This window comes from Borostomias antarcticus (genome assembly GCF_949987555.1).
Source record: "Borostomias antarcticus genome assembly, chromosome: 17".
NCBI classification, from domain to species: Eukaryota; Metazoa; Chordata; class Actinopteri; order Stomiiformes; family Stomiidae; genus Borostomias; species Borostomias antarcticus.
The window spans coordinates 6,665,895-6,682,764 of NC_140250.1; the positions used below are offsets into that span (position 1 = coordinate 6,665,895).

General features: G+C 47.0%; 1 protein-coding gene across 1 annotated transcript in view; it reads left to right on the forward strand.

The window, feature by feature from the left end:
- LOC311320420 (uncharacterized protein) overlaps window positions 1-16,870 on the forward strand; it is a gene marked incomplete at its 5' end in the record, with an annotated part of 161,291 nt that overhangs the window by 138,578 nt on the left and 5,843 nt on the right. The window contains 19 exons of the mRNA XM_084452154.1: window positions 627-695; window positions 1,509-1,553; window positions 1,654-1,698; window positions 2,232-2,309; window positions 3,722-3,745; window positions 5,202-5,246; window positions 5,976-6,020; window positions 6,286-6,366; window positions 7,636-7,698; window positions 7,855-7,905; window positions 10,288-10,314; window positions 10,655-10,735; window positions 11,109-11,144; window positions 11,971-12,024; window positions 13,030-13,083; window positions 13,255-13,281; window positions 13,662-13,715; window positions 15,965-16,051; window positions 16,536-16,613. Coding sequence (XP_084308280.1) covers window positions 627-695; window positions 1,509-1,553; window positions 1,654-1,698; window positions 2,232-2,309; window positions 3,722-3,745; window positions 5,202-5,246; window positions 5,976-6,020; window positions 6,286-6,366; window positions 7,636-7,698; window positions 7,855-7,905; window positions 10,288-10,314; window positions 10,655-10,735; window positions 11,109-11,144; window positions 11,971-12,024; window positions 13,030-13,083; window positions 13,255-13,281; window positions 13,662-13,715; window positions 15,965-16,051; window positions 16,536-16,613 — 1,044 coding nt within the window. The remainder of the gene's footprint in view (window positions 1-626; window positions 696-1,508; window positions 1,554-1,653; window positions 1,699-2,231; window positions 2,310-3,721; window positions 3,746-5,201; window positions 5,247-5,975; window positions 6,021-6,285; window positions 6,367-7,635; window positions 7,699-7,854; window positions 7,906-10,287; window positions 10,315-10,654; window positions 10,736-11,108; window positions 11,145-11,970; window positions 12,025-13,029; window positions 13,084-13,254; window positions 13,282-13,661; window positions 13,716-15,964; window positions 16,052-16,535; window positions 16,614-16,870) is intronic.

Genomic DNA, 16,870 nt, shown 5'->3' on the forward strand with positions numbered 1-16,870 from the left:
GTAGACTAGAGGCACAGTCTGACATGCTGTAGACTAGAGGCACAGTCTGACACAGCAAAGTACGACTTCAGCCTATAGGAGCCGAGTGGTGTTCGTTTGATGTGTGCATTGTTCACTCGGTGATGCTGTAAATGAGGACCCTGCGGGGTGGTCAGAACTCCACAAACTGTCGATGGTTAGCGGAGAGACGAGCCTGAGTGTTGAGGATGTTGTCTGGGTGCAAGGGCGTCTGCGGCTCAGGATGTAGAGCGGGTCATCGAACGACCGCAGGGTCGGCAGTTCGAATCCCGGCCCCTCCTGGCCACACTGTCGAAGTCTCCTTGAGCAAGACACAGGAACCCCAAATTGCTCCCAATGAGCAGGCTAGCACCTTGCATGGCAGCTTCCCGCCATTGGTATGCGAGTGCATGTGAGTGGGTGAATGAGAGGCCATTGTAAAGCACTTTGCCCGTTAAGGTAGAACGGTGTCCATTTACCATCTTCCTTCCTTCCTTCCTTCCTTCCTTCCTTCCTTCCTTCCTTCCTTCCTTCCTTCCTTCCTTCCTTCCTTCCTTCCTTCCTTCCTTCCTTCCTTCCTTCCTTCCTTCCTTCCTTCCTTCCATGTACCATCTTCCTCTGTACCCCAGGGAGAGAGAGGAGAGCATGGGCCACCAGGCAAAGGAGAGAGAGGAGAGACTGGCCCGGTCGGGATGAAGGTCAGTATGGCCACGGCTGTGTGTGTATGTCTTTGTGTGTCTGTGCTTGTGTGTGTGTGTGTGTGTGTGTGTGTGTGTGTACGTGCATGTTTACAGAGTAGAGCGAGATTGGGTTTCCAACTCGTACATGAGGAGGATTCCATTCAAGGACGCGATTTACACCACACTGCATTCCCCCGAACAAGATCTCAAACTATTTCGACTTCCTGCCAGTGAACCACATTGAGGATCACTGGTATTTGCTGCCATCTAGCGACTTTCCCTATAATCAGCTTGGATCAACCCGACTTCCAGTAACTCCACTATTGAATGGGAGAACGAGCAGCAGCATATTACTACAATAATGGCCCTTTCCCCAGCGGTCAAAACGTCAGTCTGAACATGTAATGCATACCCTAGTGGTCTTACCATGGTTTATGATTGAGACAGACTCTACGGGTGTTTTTTGGGGCCAGTCTAAACACAGATAAGACCCCTGCAACTTTGAGAGCCTTTTCATTTTCTATCACAAATCCCAGAGGGGAATTATCTTTCCAGTTTAAGTGGCAGGCACTCCACTTTCATTGTAGTTCAAATAAACAGATTTTCATTACATCCCCGTTGTGGCATATCAAAAGCCATCGCATTTAAGGGGAGGTAGTCGTAAAGTCGTCAGCAGAGTTGAGCAGGGCTGTGTTTTAGGAAATGGTTGAATATGGTCTATAGGTAGACATTTTCCAGACATACTAGCCATACAATATAGAAAGCATGAATGTGGAATAGCCATCATTCTATTCCTTGTCTTCTAACGATGTATTTTCTGACTAATGCCAGGGATCCCAAGGGGAGTCAGGCAACCCCGGACCTAAAGGTTCAAAGGTCAGTGAATCAAGTACCTATTTTGATCTTTTTTTCTACTGTAACGCATTCATTGCACTTGCATCCATGAGTTCTGGCTCATCTTGTCTTCGCGTCACAGGGAGACACTGGAGACAAAGGAGACTTAGGCTCCGCTGGACCCAAGGTGAGTCTTCGGCATCGGAGTAGCACTTGACATGTTGCGTGTTGTGCCTGCTATTGAATTCCCAGTCACAAGCAATGTAGTCCCATCACCAGCAGGGGGCAGAGTCCGACCCTGCCGCCAGAATCTGACCGTGAGACAGACTGACAGGCGCAGTCAGGAACAAGCGTGCCCAACGCTGCCAGGCATGCAAACAAAGAGAACAAATCATCAGAACATGTTTATTAATTCACCTTGCAAATTATGACTTTGGAGATTAATGACATAGGTCTGCTATTTCAATGTTCCCCACCCCTATAGTACATTTACAACAATTGCCCCCTCCAGAATACAGTACCTATCAATCAATCAATCAATCTATCTATCTACATTTGTCCGGAGAGGATAAAGTCCACATAGATAAGAGTTGATCTTTTAAATCTGTCAACTAGAATGACGTTTGATGGAAGGCCTTTATTTGATCACCTACAGTATGAACTTTGGTGAACTTGTTTTTAAAATGAAACACTCTAATCACAAGTGTCTTCCCTCCGCAGGGCCCCCCTGGACAGAAAGGTGACCAAGGAGCCACTGAGATCATCGACTACAACGGAAACATCCAGGAGGCCTTGCAGGTCAGAAGAAGCCTTTTAAGAATCAAAAAGAAAAAGGAAATGTTGACCGTTTTTACTTATATGTGTTATGACTCTTTGTAGACAGTAGCAGCAAAGGTGCAGTATGAAAGAGGATCTGGAATAGTAGATATAGACGCGACAGCTTTCGCACTGCATCCTTAGCTTAGCCAGTAAAGCCCCGAACTCATTTCATTCACCTCCACTTAAACCGTTCCGTATGGCCTACATTGATAACTTAATACAGCATTCCGGAGAGATCTCTTTGATGTACAGTAGTACTTAATATTCATGATTATTCATTCAGTTCTTCCTTAAAGGAAAATGCTCGTTTTTGACAACCTGGACCTTATTTACGACATATTATAAGAAGTTTGACTCACCGAGATCACTTTTGTGTTGTTCGGAGGCCTGTAGAAGAAATTTAAAATCTAGCGCGAGCCAGTATATCCATGTAATGGCGGCGGACGGGGCAACGGGAATGCAGTTTCTCAAAATCCATTTTCGGCCGCTAAACGGTTGTTTTCATCAATCAGATTGGATGAATCGACAGTTGAGATTCCTCAACGCGAGGTATTGTTTCGGTTTTCAAATACGGGGTCTGTAGCCTCTGTAATATGATCTTTACGCCTTTCCCCACTTGCTCCAGCACGCATGCGCACAGGCCAGCACGCAGACTGGCTATTCTCCGGCTCACATTCTCTGCGCTACGATCGGATTGTTGCTGACGAATGACGACGACAATATTCTCGGCACCAACAACGATCGTAGCGCAGAGAATGTGAGCCGGAGAATAGCCAGTCTGCGCGCTGGCCTGTGCGCATGCGTGCTGGAGCAAGTGGGGAAAGGCGTGTAAAGATCATATTACAGAGGCTACAGACCCCGTATTTGAAAACCGAAACAATGCCTCGCGTTGAGGAATCTCAACTGTCGATTCATCCAATCTGATTGATGAAAACAACCGTTTAGCGGCCGAAAATGGATTTTGAGAAACTGCATTCCCGTTGCCCCGTCCGCCGCCATTACATGGATATACTGGCTCGCGCTGGATTTTAAATTTCTTCTACAGGCCTCCGAACAACACAAAAGTGATCTCGGTGAGTCAAACTTCTTATAATATGTCGTAAATAAGGTCCAGGTTGTCAAAAACGAGCATTTTCCTTTAACCTATGGCCAGCTGTCGCCCCGTGCACAAGTGCACAGTGCTTTCAGATAATCAGCACTGTTCAAACCAGTACCTCCTCCGTCAGACTAGGCTAGACATGCTAGCTACTGGGAAGGGGGCGTCGTCGTGAGGAGGGGGGCGGGGCTGGCGTACAGTACAGTACAGAACAGTAGAGCTGTCGACTCAGGTGTATTTGGTGCATAACCCATGATACTATGTCTCGCCTCCTCCCCTGCACCATGCCCAGCAGAAGATTACCACTATTACAGTGACGGTAATTCAACGCCCTACTCTGTCTGTGTTTATGTGCTGTGTGTGTGTGACTGATGCATCTCAGCATGAGCCCAGCCCTGCTCTCTCTCTCTTCCTCTCTCTCTCTCTCTCTCTCTCTCTCTTCCTCTCTCTCTCTCTCCCTCTCTCTCTCTCCCTCTCTCTCAATCTAAAACTCTTGCTTTTTTCTCTCTCTTTCACTCTCTCCCTCTTTCTCTCTCCCCCTCTCCCTCTCTCCCCCCTCTACCTCTCTCTCTATCCCCCCTTCTCTCTCACTCTCTCTCTCCCCCCTCTGTCTCTCACCCCCCTCTCTCTCTCTCTCTCTCATTTTCCTAACACATATTATGTGACATACTGTAACTCCTCCATGATGTGACTTAAAAGCGTCTTGGACAATGTTGAGTGCATTATATGTGTAAGTCAGGTCTGACGGGTTTTTGCTGCTGTAATGTTAAGGAGCATAGCAGGAGTGTTCAGACAAGTCTCATCAGGGATGTCGGTGAAGAGTTCTAGAACACCCTCACGGTATACAGAGAGAAAACAATCTTTTGGGAGGACGTAAGATTTCCATCTCATTGTTTACATAGTAGCGGTGGGATGTGATATCGCGCCACGAGATATTGTGATATAAAAACGTGACGATATGCATCATCGAGATGAAAAACTGTCTTGTGGTAAAAAAACAACAACAACAACGTATATATAAATATATACAGTATACATATACTGTATATTTCTATAAAGCGACTTTGGGTACCCAGAAAAGCACTATACAAACATTAGAAAATAGAACTATATACAAATACTGTAACAGCATTGTTTTGCATTTTGTGTTTTACTAATAAAAAAACACTTCTTTTTCCAGTCATATATTCATCATTCAAGTTTTGTAAAAAAAATAAAAAAAATAAAAAAAAGTTATAATATCGTATCGTATCGATATTGTGAAACAAATATTGTGTATCGTATCTTGAGATGAGTGTATCGTCACACCCCTAGAACACACACTACACAGGTATATCTAACTTATTTGTTTGCCAACTTAAAGATTGAACAACACTCTGGAGCATTAAGTGATCCAAGTTGTCCAAAACCATTCAATCAGATCAGAATCTCAGGCTGCAGTAGGCACCAGTTGATGCTGACCCACATTGCCCTTGTGTGCCTCCTGCCCTGGGTGGGGTTGTGTCTGGCAGCCCTCCACCTCTGGCCCTCAGACGTGACGCGTACCCCTGTGCGCATGGCGGTGAATCACAGTACGGTTCTGTTATACCTCAATTCAGGAAGACCAAGAGGAAGCAGCTAGTTATTTTTTCTACGTAGACGTTAATTCGATGTGTATTCCCTTCCTGAGTTGACTGAACCGAAAGGAAATGGAATTGGGGAGCTCCCATCTTGTTGCATGTTGGCATGTTTACAGTACGACTGCGATGGTGAAATTGTGTCTCCTGTGAATCCAGGGTCCGCCCGGGCCGCCCGGACCTGTGGGGCCACAGGGGCTCAAGGTAACCAGTCTTTTCATCACTGTTCCTTTGTCCCTAGGTTTTGGACCATTGGCATTTAATTAAGCAACAGCACACTCGAAGCGCAGTGCCCTGCACAGCTGTGCCAATGATCATGATAAAGCTTGAGTGTGTTGTTGCTTTTATACAACAGCACTGCACTGTCGTTTTGGGAAAATATGGTTTGTATTCAATTTAGACATCCGCAATCCGAAATAGTTATAGGCAACCACATTGTATCAAAGCAGAGTGATTTATACCGTTGGTATATTGTAGTTATTGGCACGGCTCATGCCTCTTGGCCAATCACAATGCGCGGTTGGAACTCGCTATTGTATAACCTACCTTTGTCACCACATGTTTATTGCTATACATGTGCTATGATTATGTGCAAGGGTTCCTGCATTCCTAAAACCAGGGCATCTTCCAGGTTCTAGTGTTCTTGTGCTCCAAAGAGCAGGGCATCTTCTGGGTTCTAGTGTTCTTGTGTTCCTAAGACCTGGGCATCTTCCAGGTTCTAGTGTTCTTGTGTTCCTAAGACCTGGGCATCTTCCAGGTTCTAGTGTTCTTGTGTTCCTAAGACCTGGGCATCTTCTGGGTTCTAGTGTTCTTGTGTTCCTAAGACCTGGCCATCTTCCAGGTTCTAGTGTTCTTGTGTTCCTAAGACCAGGGCATCTTCTGGGTTCTCTTGTTTTTGTGTTCCTAAACATGGGGTCATGTTCTGGGTTTCAGGGTGACCAGGGTATGCCAGGCCTCCCAGGACTGGATGGAGAAAGGGTGAGTTAGTTGACCCAACACACTCTCTCAATCTCATTGCTCAGACTCCTATCCTAGCTCCACAGTCCTAGACCACTTTTGTGTTTGTGTTGATGAAAGATTTTCATGAGAGGTCAAATATGTGTTCAGATTCAGCTCCATGTACCCAAAAACTGACATTCCGCAATCAAAACCAATCAATATCATATAAGATTCTCAGAGGCTATGTTGTTGGTCCATGCTCAGAAGTATAAAGTATAACTTTTCCCTCCAACATTCTGTCCAGGGGTACAAGGGCTCTAAAGGTGACATGGGAGTCCCTGGCACTTATGGGGACAAGGGAGCCACCGGCCTACCAGGCTTACCAGTAAGAATCCACACCATAACCAAGACCCACACCACAACCAACAACCACCCCACAACCGACATCCACACCAAAACCAATATCAACCCCACAGCCGATATCCACACCACAACCACTATACGACCCACAGCCGACATCCACACCACAACCACTATACGACTTACAGCCGACATCCACACCACGACCACTATCCACCCCACAGCCGACATCCACACCACAACCACTATCCACCCCACAGCCGACATCCACACCACAACCACTATCCGACCCACAGTCGACATCCACACTACAACCACTATCCGACCCACAGCCGACATCCAATCCACGACCAATATCCACCCCACAGCCGACATCCACACCACAACCAATATCCACCCCACAGCCGACATCCACACCACAACCACTATACGACCCACAGCTGACATCCACACCACAACCACTATCCGACCCACAGCCGACATCCACACCACGACCACTATCCACCCCACAGCCGACATCCACACCACAACCACTATACGACCCACAGCTGACATCCACACCACGACCACTATCCGACCCACAGCCGACATCCACACCACGACCACTATCCACCCCACAGCCGACATCCACACCACAACCACTATCCGACCCACAGCTGACACGTTACAGGGCGTTAGGGCGCAATCGTCCTTATGGCGGTGCCTCACATTCACTTTGAATGGAGTGGCATCATGCGTTGCCGAACGGAATTGTGGTTGCGTTGTGGTTCAGTTGCGTCGAGTTGCTCGCGTAGCTTGCGTTGGGAGGCGATTTATTCACGAGTGAAAGCGCATGACAGTGTGGCCTATATAGGACACACCCTCACGAGGCACTGCCCTAAGGAGGATTGTGCCCTAGTGATAGGGAATCCAGCCGACATCCACACCGGGATTTATTGCTCATTAATATCGTTACATGGCTTAGTCATTTTCTGGTAAGGCCACATACTGTACAGTAGTCAGTGAACATGTCATTTTGTTGACATCGAAACGCAAGGCATGTGGATACAGAATCCGGTGGCACCTAAAGAGTGTTTGTGAGTTGTGGATAATTTACAGTAATCTTTCATGTGCGCTCAACGCGCGTTACCTGGTTCAGAACAATGGGATTCACTTCACTCCACTGGTGAACATTCTTTTGAAAGTTGACACGTGCTATGCGAAGATGACATTACCAATACATGCTTGTGACTCAACTACTGTGTATAAGGGAGTAGACGGCACACCATAGCTGACTGTGTGTTTTCCTCCCCAGGGCGTGAACGGGCTGAAAGGGGACAAGGGGGATTCAGGCCCAACCGGTCCATTGGGCACCTCCGTAAGCCACCGCAGAGCTCTTAAACACAACCAGGCTAACACAAACTCTACAACACCCTTTCAACATACGTCTTTCAACTATCATGTAGAAGGTTTACTTAAAAACCAGTTTGTTGTTTCTTAGTCAGACATGTCTCTCTCTCTGTCCATCACACAGATCATCGGGCCCCCCGGAGCTGTGGGGCCCCACGGACCCCCAGGACCCATGGTGAGTTCCCCTGCGGAGAGATCACTAGTCTGGGGTCAAGCGCCACAAAACGTGGCCAGAGTTGTGGAGCCAGCACATTCGGCTACCTTTCAAATCCAGCTGCATTTAACATATTTCATCAGGAGCGTATAGTCGGCATTAAATGAAAAACTTATTTAAGTAATACATTTTGCCATTTGTGTAATAAAAACCTCAGTGAAGTAAAAGTAAATGTGGAAGAAAGTTCAAGTAAATCTCACCTCGTGTGCCAGATATGCTACTGACAGCTCGTTTAGAGTGCAGGACTCGTTAGCGATACTTGAAATGTGGAAATCTGCGGTCAGTGACCAATCAGAGGCCGAATCAGCCTCTCCACACAGCCCCACTATCTGTGCGAGCCAATCAGCATCCGGTTGAAAATCCGATAGGATTCTCATTGGTGTCCGCGAATATCATGGCTTGATTCCCAGAAGTTCTTTCTGCAGCGAGAGCTTCTGGGTACTCAGATTATGACTGCTCTAACAAAACAACAGCGCTTGACGTCGAGACTGGGATGTGGGGAGCTGATTTCATCATCTGTAATTAAACGAGTCATAGCCAGCTTAGGGGGTCTATGTTCCTTTAGGAGTCAGCTAAGCAATGTCCAGTCTTACACTAATGTACACCTAACCCTAAACCCTAACTCTGTTGTTGAGTTGTTCTCTGCACCTTGGTCATCTCTGATATTACGCAACGTGGAGTACACATAACAGTGCCAGTCACACTGGACTGGCTGGTCTTTCAGTAGCACAGTCAAAGGGAGAAGCAAGATATACCGCATTGATATATCCGCATATACCGCACATGCCGACCAATCAGATTGCTTAATCGGAAGTACTCGTTATAGTATAATCTCATATCTAGTTCGTATATATATCTAGATCGTATATAATCTCTGTCCCAAACAAAATTGGCTGTCTCGAGACAGATTCGTAGATTTGTGTTGCTATCTTTTAGATAATGTTCCTTGTGATACACCTTCGACAGCGAGCGTCAGAATTGTGCATGTGTATTGCCGTCTACATGTGGTTCCAGCTGTGTGTTATTTTACATGGGAAAGTCACTTCAAAGTGGACGGCAAAGCAAGGTGTGACCCGTGTGTTTATGGAGCCGTATACCAATGTGTCTCCAGCATGTTGTTCCGTGACTTCGCTTGCCTATACATTCAGTTGCAAGTTTGTTCAGAACACTGAGCTCAAACGAATGCAGTCTAACACACATAGTCCTGCAATACATTCACAAAGGTTATAATATTCTGTATTTTGTTGAAACTAATTTTGAGATTCAGCGATGTGTTTATTTTAGAGGCTGTAGTTTGTGGTGCTGTGGAATTGTATTGTGTTGTAACTGACAGGTGTTTCAGATAACGAGGCCACCCCATTTCAGCTAACGAGGCCAGGCTGACACTTCAGTGCTTAATTCAATATTCAGTTAAACAGCACCACAAGCTACATCCTCCAAAATGATCATACGGTTGAATCGCCACCTCTCTTAAATTGTTTCGACATAATCAAACTCAAATCAAATCAAACTTTATTTATATAGCGCATTTCATACACAAAGGCAACACAATGTGCTTTACAGAAAGAAAAGGGGGGAGAATGTACTGATCCTACCCCTAATTTTCACGACGGAAGCAAAAAAAAACAGTTAACCCATTTGAGCTTCTATTGGACAATAAATGTAAATATAAATGTAGGAGAACTGAACATAAACTGAACAATATAACAATTATGAAGGGGGATTTATTGCCGGACTGTTTCTCTAAGCGTAATGAACTGGCAACTGAGTGTATAAACCACTATAAGTAAACAGAAGCCCTGTAAAACTCAAGTTATTTAGTCTCCTCAGATAAGATCATCGGTGTGGGTTTCACAGCTGCCTCTGCACCAGTGAAGGCCTGTATATGAAACTACCGTGGCCTCTCCTTTTGCATTTTAGTCATTTGTTTATCCAATAAAGGAGAAAAACAAGCCACCGTGACAATATTTACGTAAAAGAAAAGGAATGTGGTGACCGGTAGGTAGGCTAGTCCTATGGGAGGAATGACCCAGGTGACACACCTGAGCTGACCGCGTTTCAGAAAAAACAAGGCCAAAACCTGATCTTTGTTATCAATACCAGTTCTAGCCAAGTTGATAACAACACGCTATGTGATAGTTCAGGCATACGAACTCTGTAGCACTAGGTACACATGGGAGGTTGCGTTCCAGATGACATTTCTGTGGGGGAACTTGGAAAGTCCAACTTCCGAGGCACCTGGACCGCACCGTTGAACCCCATGACCCTTGACCCCTCCAACTCAACTACATTGTGCAGACAACAAAAGAGGAACACTCAATTTGTCTTGAATCTGTTTTTCAGGGTCCTCATGGCTTCCCCGGACCAAAGGTAAATCTCCCTGGAAGTTAAACGACAACAGCTCATTTAAAATTACTACATGTAGCTGATTCATATAAAGGGTTAGGGTTAATAAGTGATCCACAGTAGGCTAACCCTCTCAGTGACATGCTGCCATCGGCAGGTCCCTCTCCAGCAGTGGACTGTAAGGCCTCAGCCCAACCCTTTTTGATGGGTCTGACGTCATTGTATGGGTGAAAGAAGAAGTTCACCCATCAATCACATCAAAAATGTCAGAGAATTCCAACTAAACCCAGTCCAGCTGTTGAGCTTGCAACATGCCCCCCTCCTGCTCCTGAACCACCCTGCCCCTCTCTGTCGCCCCCTGTAGGGGGAGGCTGGGTCGCATGGCGTGAAGGGCGTGCGTGGGGAGCCGGGGCACAAGGGGGACCGCGGACCCCTGGGCCTCCCCGTAAGTACCACACGCAGCGGTGCATCCTGGGATACCCCCTCCCCCTCCCCCCCTCCCAACTTCTGTCCAAACACCTATTTTCTGCTTTCCCTCCCAGCGGTCGGGTCCTTGTGTGTGCATTTATGCACCAGTGTATATATATATATATATGTGTGTGTGTTTTTTTGTGTGTGTGTGTGTGTGTGTATGTATGTGTGTGTGTGTGTCTCCCTGTCTGTCTCCTTCGCTGTGTCTCTCCTCTGTGTCCCGCCCACTTCCCGGCGAAACCCCACCCCCTTGTCAAAATAACGACGATTAAGTGTCCGTTTTCACTGTGTTCATCTTGTACTAATACCGCCTTGTTCATGTCACTCATACCTCCATAACGGCCCAGGGCGCCTCTGGCTTGGACGGCAAGCCTGGAATTAGGGTGAGTGTCACGTGACCAAGCAGCTCCACCTCCCCCCCCTGCCCCCCCCCCCCAACTTTCCCAGCCCTTCCTCCCTTGACCTGGTACTCATAGCTCCACGAGGTTTTCTGCTCAGGCTGTCCCCCAGGAAAGGCGATGCAGTGGTAACACACCTCCCCCTGAAGCCAGCAGCCATGTTTAAAAGTGCAAACTCTACACTACCCTTAGATAGAAAAGCAGGAACAAGAATTAGTAGTGTAGCCAAGGCATTGGTAACATTTTTTTTTTTTTACTGTGAGGTTATGCTAGCTTAGCTAGCCTCCAGATCTGCGGCAAGGTTCCTCATCGTACAGCACAGTACAGTACAAACCATCTACTACTTGTGCTAGCTGAAACTAGCGATAGGATAGCAGCCATTTTGAGTTCCATTAACAACATTAACACTCACTCATACATTAACTGTGTCCTCAGTGTTGTAATTTATTGTCTCTTGTGTTCACTGACTCGTGTGACTCGTAGGCCTAGGTCTACATGGTTTTTTGAAGCCATACAGAAGCCACTCAGTCAATTATATTTTCACGCTATTTAGAACCATGTGCTCTTCAAACTAGCATCTAATCTTGTAAACATGGAAGCTGAAATTAGAGCTCATCTTACATAATTGAGAACAGGTATTGATGATATTGATTGGTTGTACACTGTTATTAGCTTTTGAAACCAAGAAATGGAAGCAAAGCAGGAAAGTGTGTTTTTAACTGGAAGAGGATCAGTCCTACCTGTATGATGCCCAGGCTGGTGTGTCCCCCTGAGGGCGGAGCTAACCCCCGTCTCCTCCTCCTCTCCGCAGGGCACGGACGGTCCTGCAGGTCCCTCAGGTCCAGCCGGGCCCAAAGGCGACATCGTAAGTCTCAAACTCACCAGCTTAGAATGGAGCTTAAGAGCGTCTTACAGAGCGTGCAGCTGCACACATAAGCGTGGCGCTGAAGCTTCTAGCCACAGTACAGTAGCTAGCCGCAACACCGCTAAACTCTTCACTAACTCCGCCCCAGCGACAGCGCAGGGCGAGAGGTAACGTTTTCGGTGGCGTGTGTGTATTTGTCTTTCCGTCCGTTTGTCCGTCCATTAGCAGGATTACACAAAAAAACGACCGGACCGATTTTTATGAAACTTGGTTGGTGGAAGGGTGTAGCATAGGCCAACTTAGAACCAAAAACCCATTACATTTTGGAGCAGATCTGAATCAGGGGGCGGATCCAGGAGCCGCCCACACACGGCCGGACATTCACCTCCACATCCACCTTCATTTTTTGGACTAGAATTACACAAGAACTACCAGACTACTTTTCATTAAACTCGGTGGAGGGGTGGAGCATGGGCCAACTTACAACCCGTTACATTTTGAAGTGGATCTGAATCACGGGGTGGGTCTTTTGGACTTTGGGCTCAGGAGCGAAATATCTCGATATGGGAAGGTCACAGAGGCGCGGGGTTTAGACTGGCGTAAAGCTCTCGACCTAATGAACGCAGCAATACCAAACATGTCCCGCTCGCACGTACGTGCGCACACACAGAGCCATGAAATGCATTCATGGGCGGAGGTCTGATTTAAACTATTTTTGTTGCATAACTCCTGTCTCGGAGTTATGCTCAACATGTCCAAAACTCCCATCTCAGAGAACCCCCCTAACATGTGTGATTGTGTCTGGCTGTAGTACCAGGCAGGCCAGTCGGCTCCAGGCCATGAAAACTATAGGAACTCTACCATCTCCTATCTGAGCAGACTGCTCAATCAAAATGCTTGTTTAATGTACTGTCTTTTAAACACGTGTATTATAAAGGGCATGTAATTCATCCTGTGTAAACCTCATGCAGTTTGTTCCTTTAATAAACTAGAACTTTGTTTCAGGGAGAGAAAGGATCTCCAGGTGACCCTGGCCCCAGGGGTCCCTACGGCCTTCCTGTGAGTACACACACACACACACACACACACACACACACACACACTATGGAACACCCGTCAGTTTGGATGTTTCTGAACAGAACAGTGGCTTTGCTAGCTCATACTAGTTTATGATGTATCCGTCTGGAGGAAGAAAGGGCTCACGCTGGGTTTTCCTGCCTGTGTTTCCAGGGGGCTGCTGGAACACCCGGCCTGGACGTGAGTCATACCGCTTGGTTCTTTCTGTCACCATCATTATGTGCAAAATATCAAACTCTTATTTTCTATTCATTCTTTGTTCACTGGATTTTAATTTTTCAACTCTTCTCAAAGTATATTGTGGAAATATAATATGGATGCTGATGTCAACATGGCAGAGATAGCCTTTCCTACGTACTCACAACTACATGTTGCAAAACATCATCTTGCATTCTACCTGTCTATCTCCCTCTTTCACTCTGCCACTCCCCTGCTCTGCTCTTACCCCGGCGTATATAGAGGTGTGGTAGTGAGAGAGGATGGTAGGTGCTCTGAGGTCATCAGACCACCCCCTCCCCTCCCCCAAGGCCAGCAGAATGAACCAGAGTTGTATTTTACAGGGTGTGCCAGGCTTAAGGGGAGAAAAAGGCGATTTGGGGGAGAGAGGAGAAAAGGTAGATCTAGACGCCCTGCAACCGAGAATGACCAACGCCAAACCCCCATAAAACTTACAGAGCACAACTGGTGTCAATGGACGATGAGCGCTGAGAGAATTGTGTCTGCCAAGTGGATTTCTATCTTTCGAGGGAGGTTTTAATTTAAATGAGAAACACTTTGATTGAATGTGGTGCACATACTAAAGTTATGAAGCCTGATGAATCTAATTTATACATGTAGGGATACTCAGTGTAGTTAGTTCACTTTAAGGTTCAGATCTTTGTATCCTGCTACTCCGTGGTCATTTCAGTCTGCAATATGCGGAAGTAAAACATACAGTCTAGATGGATTATACATTCTGTCAAACAAGGTGTGAACTTGAGCCCAACTTGATTGCTGTTTTAGGTCACAAAATTTCTCAATTCTCTCAAATTCCAACTTTTGTTCTCCATTGAATAATTCATCATCTCATCAATCCAAATCATTTCAATCAAAGCACATTTTGAGGCCTCCCAAGACGATTTGAAACCATGTCCCTACTTTATCCTAGTGGATATCAATGTGACAAACGACACCGAAATTAAATTGAGAGTCAGTCCATTGACAACAGACAGCAACTCACTTTTGTGTTGTTTTATCTGGGTTCCATGCATGAGCATCATCCCTTTAACATCCCACAATCCCTTTAACACCCCACGCTGTTCTCTTTGACTAGTCGTGTACCTCACTTGTGAATCTGGCCGTGTGAAATGGCCTGTAACCGTTGTGTCTTAGTATACTATGCATCCTTATTATTAGTGTTCGATTTTTTTAAGGAAACTGTATCCCACCAGATAAAAACCTATTGAAATCAAATAAAATGACAGGTCACCATTTATGAACTAAACGTCAGCTCAACCAGCGATGTGCTGTGACATAGGATGTCAGGGATGCAGTTTCTGTGGTTTCTTGTTGAATGGGTTGAGGGGGGGTGTGTCTTGTTGATTAGGGTGATGGGGTGTGTGTCTTGTTGAATGGGTTGAGGGGGTGTGTGTCTTGTTCATTAGGGTGATGGGTAAGTGTCTTGTTGAATGGGTTAAGGAGGTGTGTGTCTTGTTAAATGGGTTGATGAGTGTGTCTTGTTGATTAGGATGATGGGGTGTGTGTCTTGTTGAATGGGTTGGGGGGGTGTCTTGTTGAATGGGTTGAGGGTGCGTGTGTCTTGTTGAAAGGGTTGGGGGTGTGTCTTGTTGAATGGGTTGGGGTGTGTGTTGTTGAATGGATTGAGGGGTGTGTGTCTTGTTGAATGGGTTGGGGGGGGTGTTGTTGAATGGGTTGGGGGTGTGTCTTGTTGAATGGGTTGAGGGGAGGGTGTCTTGTTGAATGGGTTGGGGGTGTGTCTTGTTGAATGGGTTTGGGGGAGGGGGTGCTCTGTGCCCCTGGGGGATTTTTTTTCTCCTGCTACTCTTTCTCTTCCCTTGTGCCCTTGACCTCCCTCGTTCCCTCCCAGTTCTCTCCTCTGTTCTCCACTAGCCATCCCTCCCTTTCTCTCCTTCCTCTGTCTGTGAGGAATGTTCCGGATCTCCCGCTCACATTCCCCCCTTCTGGTGTCCCTTCCCTATCTAACATTAACTATGCAGTCCATCCCTATGTGGGCTATAGATCCTCCCTCTAATCTGTCTCTCCATTTGCGGTGTCCACCCTAATGACCTGACCTGACCACTGTGACCATTGTGGACTGACCCGGTTGTGACCGAGTGGTCATCATTTTGGACCAGGGCATACGTTCGCAAACCAGCTCTAAGCATTTTGTAATGAAATTATATTAGCACACACTGCTACACAGTGCTGTGTCTATCATTCACAATGTATAGTGAAGTGTAATAATGATTGAAGTGTAATAATTGATACAGTTATTGTGAAAGCAGCTTGTTGTTATCATTGTTTACACTGTTTACACCTTCAAGGGTGTTCTGCTCTTAAAGGAGAAGTAGGCCTGTGTTCTTGATTACTATTTAGCCAATAGGGCCACAGATGTTCAGCCAATGAGCTTCATTTAAAGTCCGCCAGAGAACAACAAACGTTACATTCTTTTAAAACTATTTTAAAGCTATTTGTTCAGCATTGCGATAGTGGTGGAAATAGTAGTAGAATGCTTCTAATACATGTAATTAGTCACACCAGAAGAACCACAATGGTCACTCTAGTTGGGGTCAGAGGATATCTTGACCTTTCTTCATCTGTAAGAGCTAAAATGATTGACCTGACCGAACCATTGTATCCACAGGGGGAAAAGGGAAAGAAGGGCAAAAAAGGGCCCAAGGGGGAGAAAGGAGAACAGGGTGCCCCTGGATTAGATGCACCCTGCCCATTGGTATGTCCCAGCTACGAGCTGGAAACCACCCCCCTCCCCAGCCACGTACGACAGAGGCCCCCAAACGGGGGGTGGGGGAGCCTCCCCGCGGCCAACCTGGCAACCGGAAGCCCTGAGCTAGCCCACACCTGACCCGAGCTTAGCGCTTAAAAAAGCTGAGCCAGTCACACTCCTCTTATCTGGTCAAATGTGTTCCGTTAACGATGCAGACGGCAAACTGAACCACAGAATTCAACCGCTTGAATTCCCCCAAAAGACAAAAGAATGTGTCACAAGTGAATAGCTTCTCAAGCCAAGAGGAAATTGTCTCTTCGATATTAGAGATGACGGGGCTAAATCACGGTGTCACTAGGCCCCCAGGGTGGCTCTCCCCGCCCCCCCCCACCCCCCTCCACTCCGACGCGCCCCCCCCCCCCCCCACTCCCCCTTACCCCCCTCCCCAACCTTTGTACCAGTAACGCTCCCAGGTCGTCTTCACAAACAGGGTTTCCGGGGCTTTAAGGGTGAGAAGGGGGAGCCAGGGCAGCCTGGTCTGGACGGGCTGGATGCCCCGTGCCAATTGGTACAGTATCTCTCTCTCTCTCTCTCTCTTCCTTCACCCATGCATGCACGCGCTGACGCCTGGCCTCCGCTGCTCCGATGGAGCCGAGCGGCCATTTTGGAGCCACCACCACCCCGCTTTCCTCACCCCCCGCGCACGCATGGCCTCAAAGCATGAGAACTGGCCCTCCTGCTCCTCCACCACACTCACTGTCTCTTGAAGTCACACGTTCATCGCATGGTTCTCAGACCGGACTCTCTATCGCTACACATTCCATT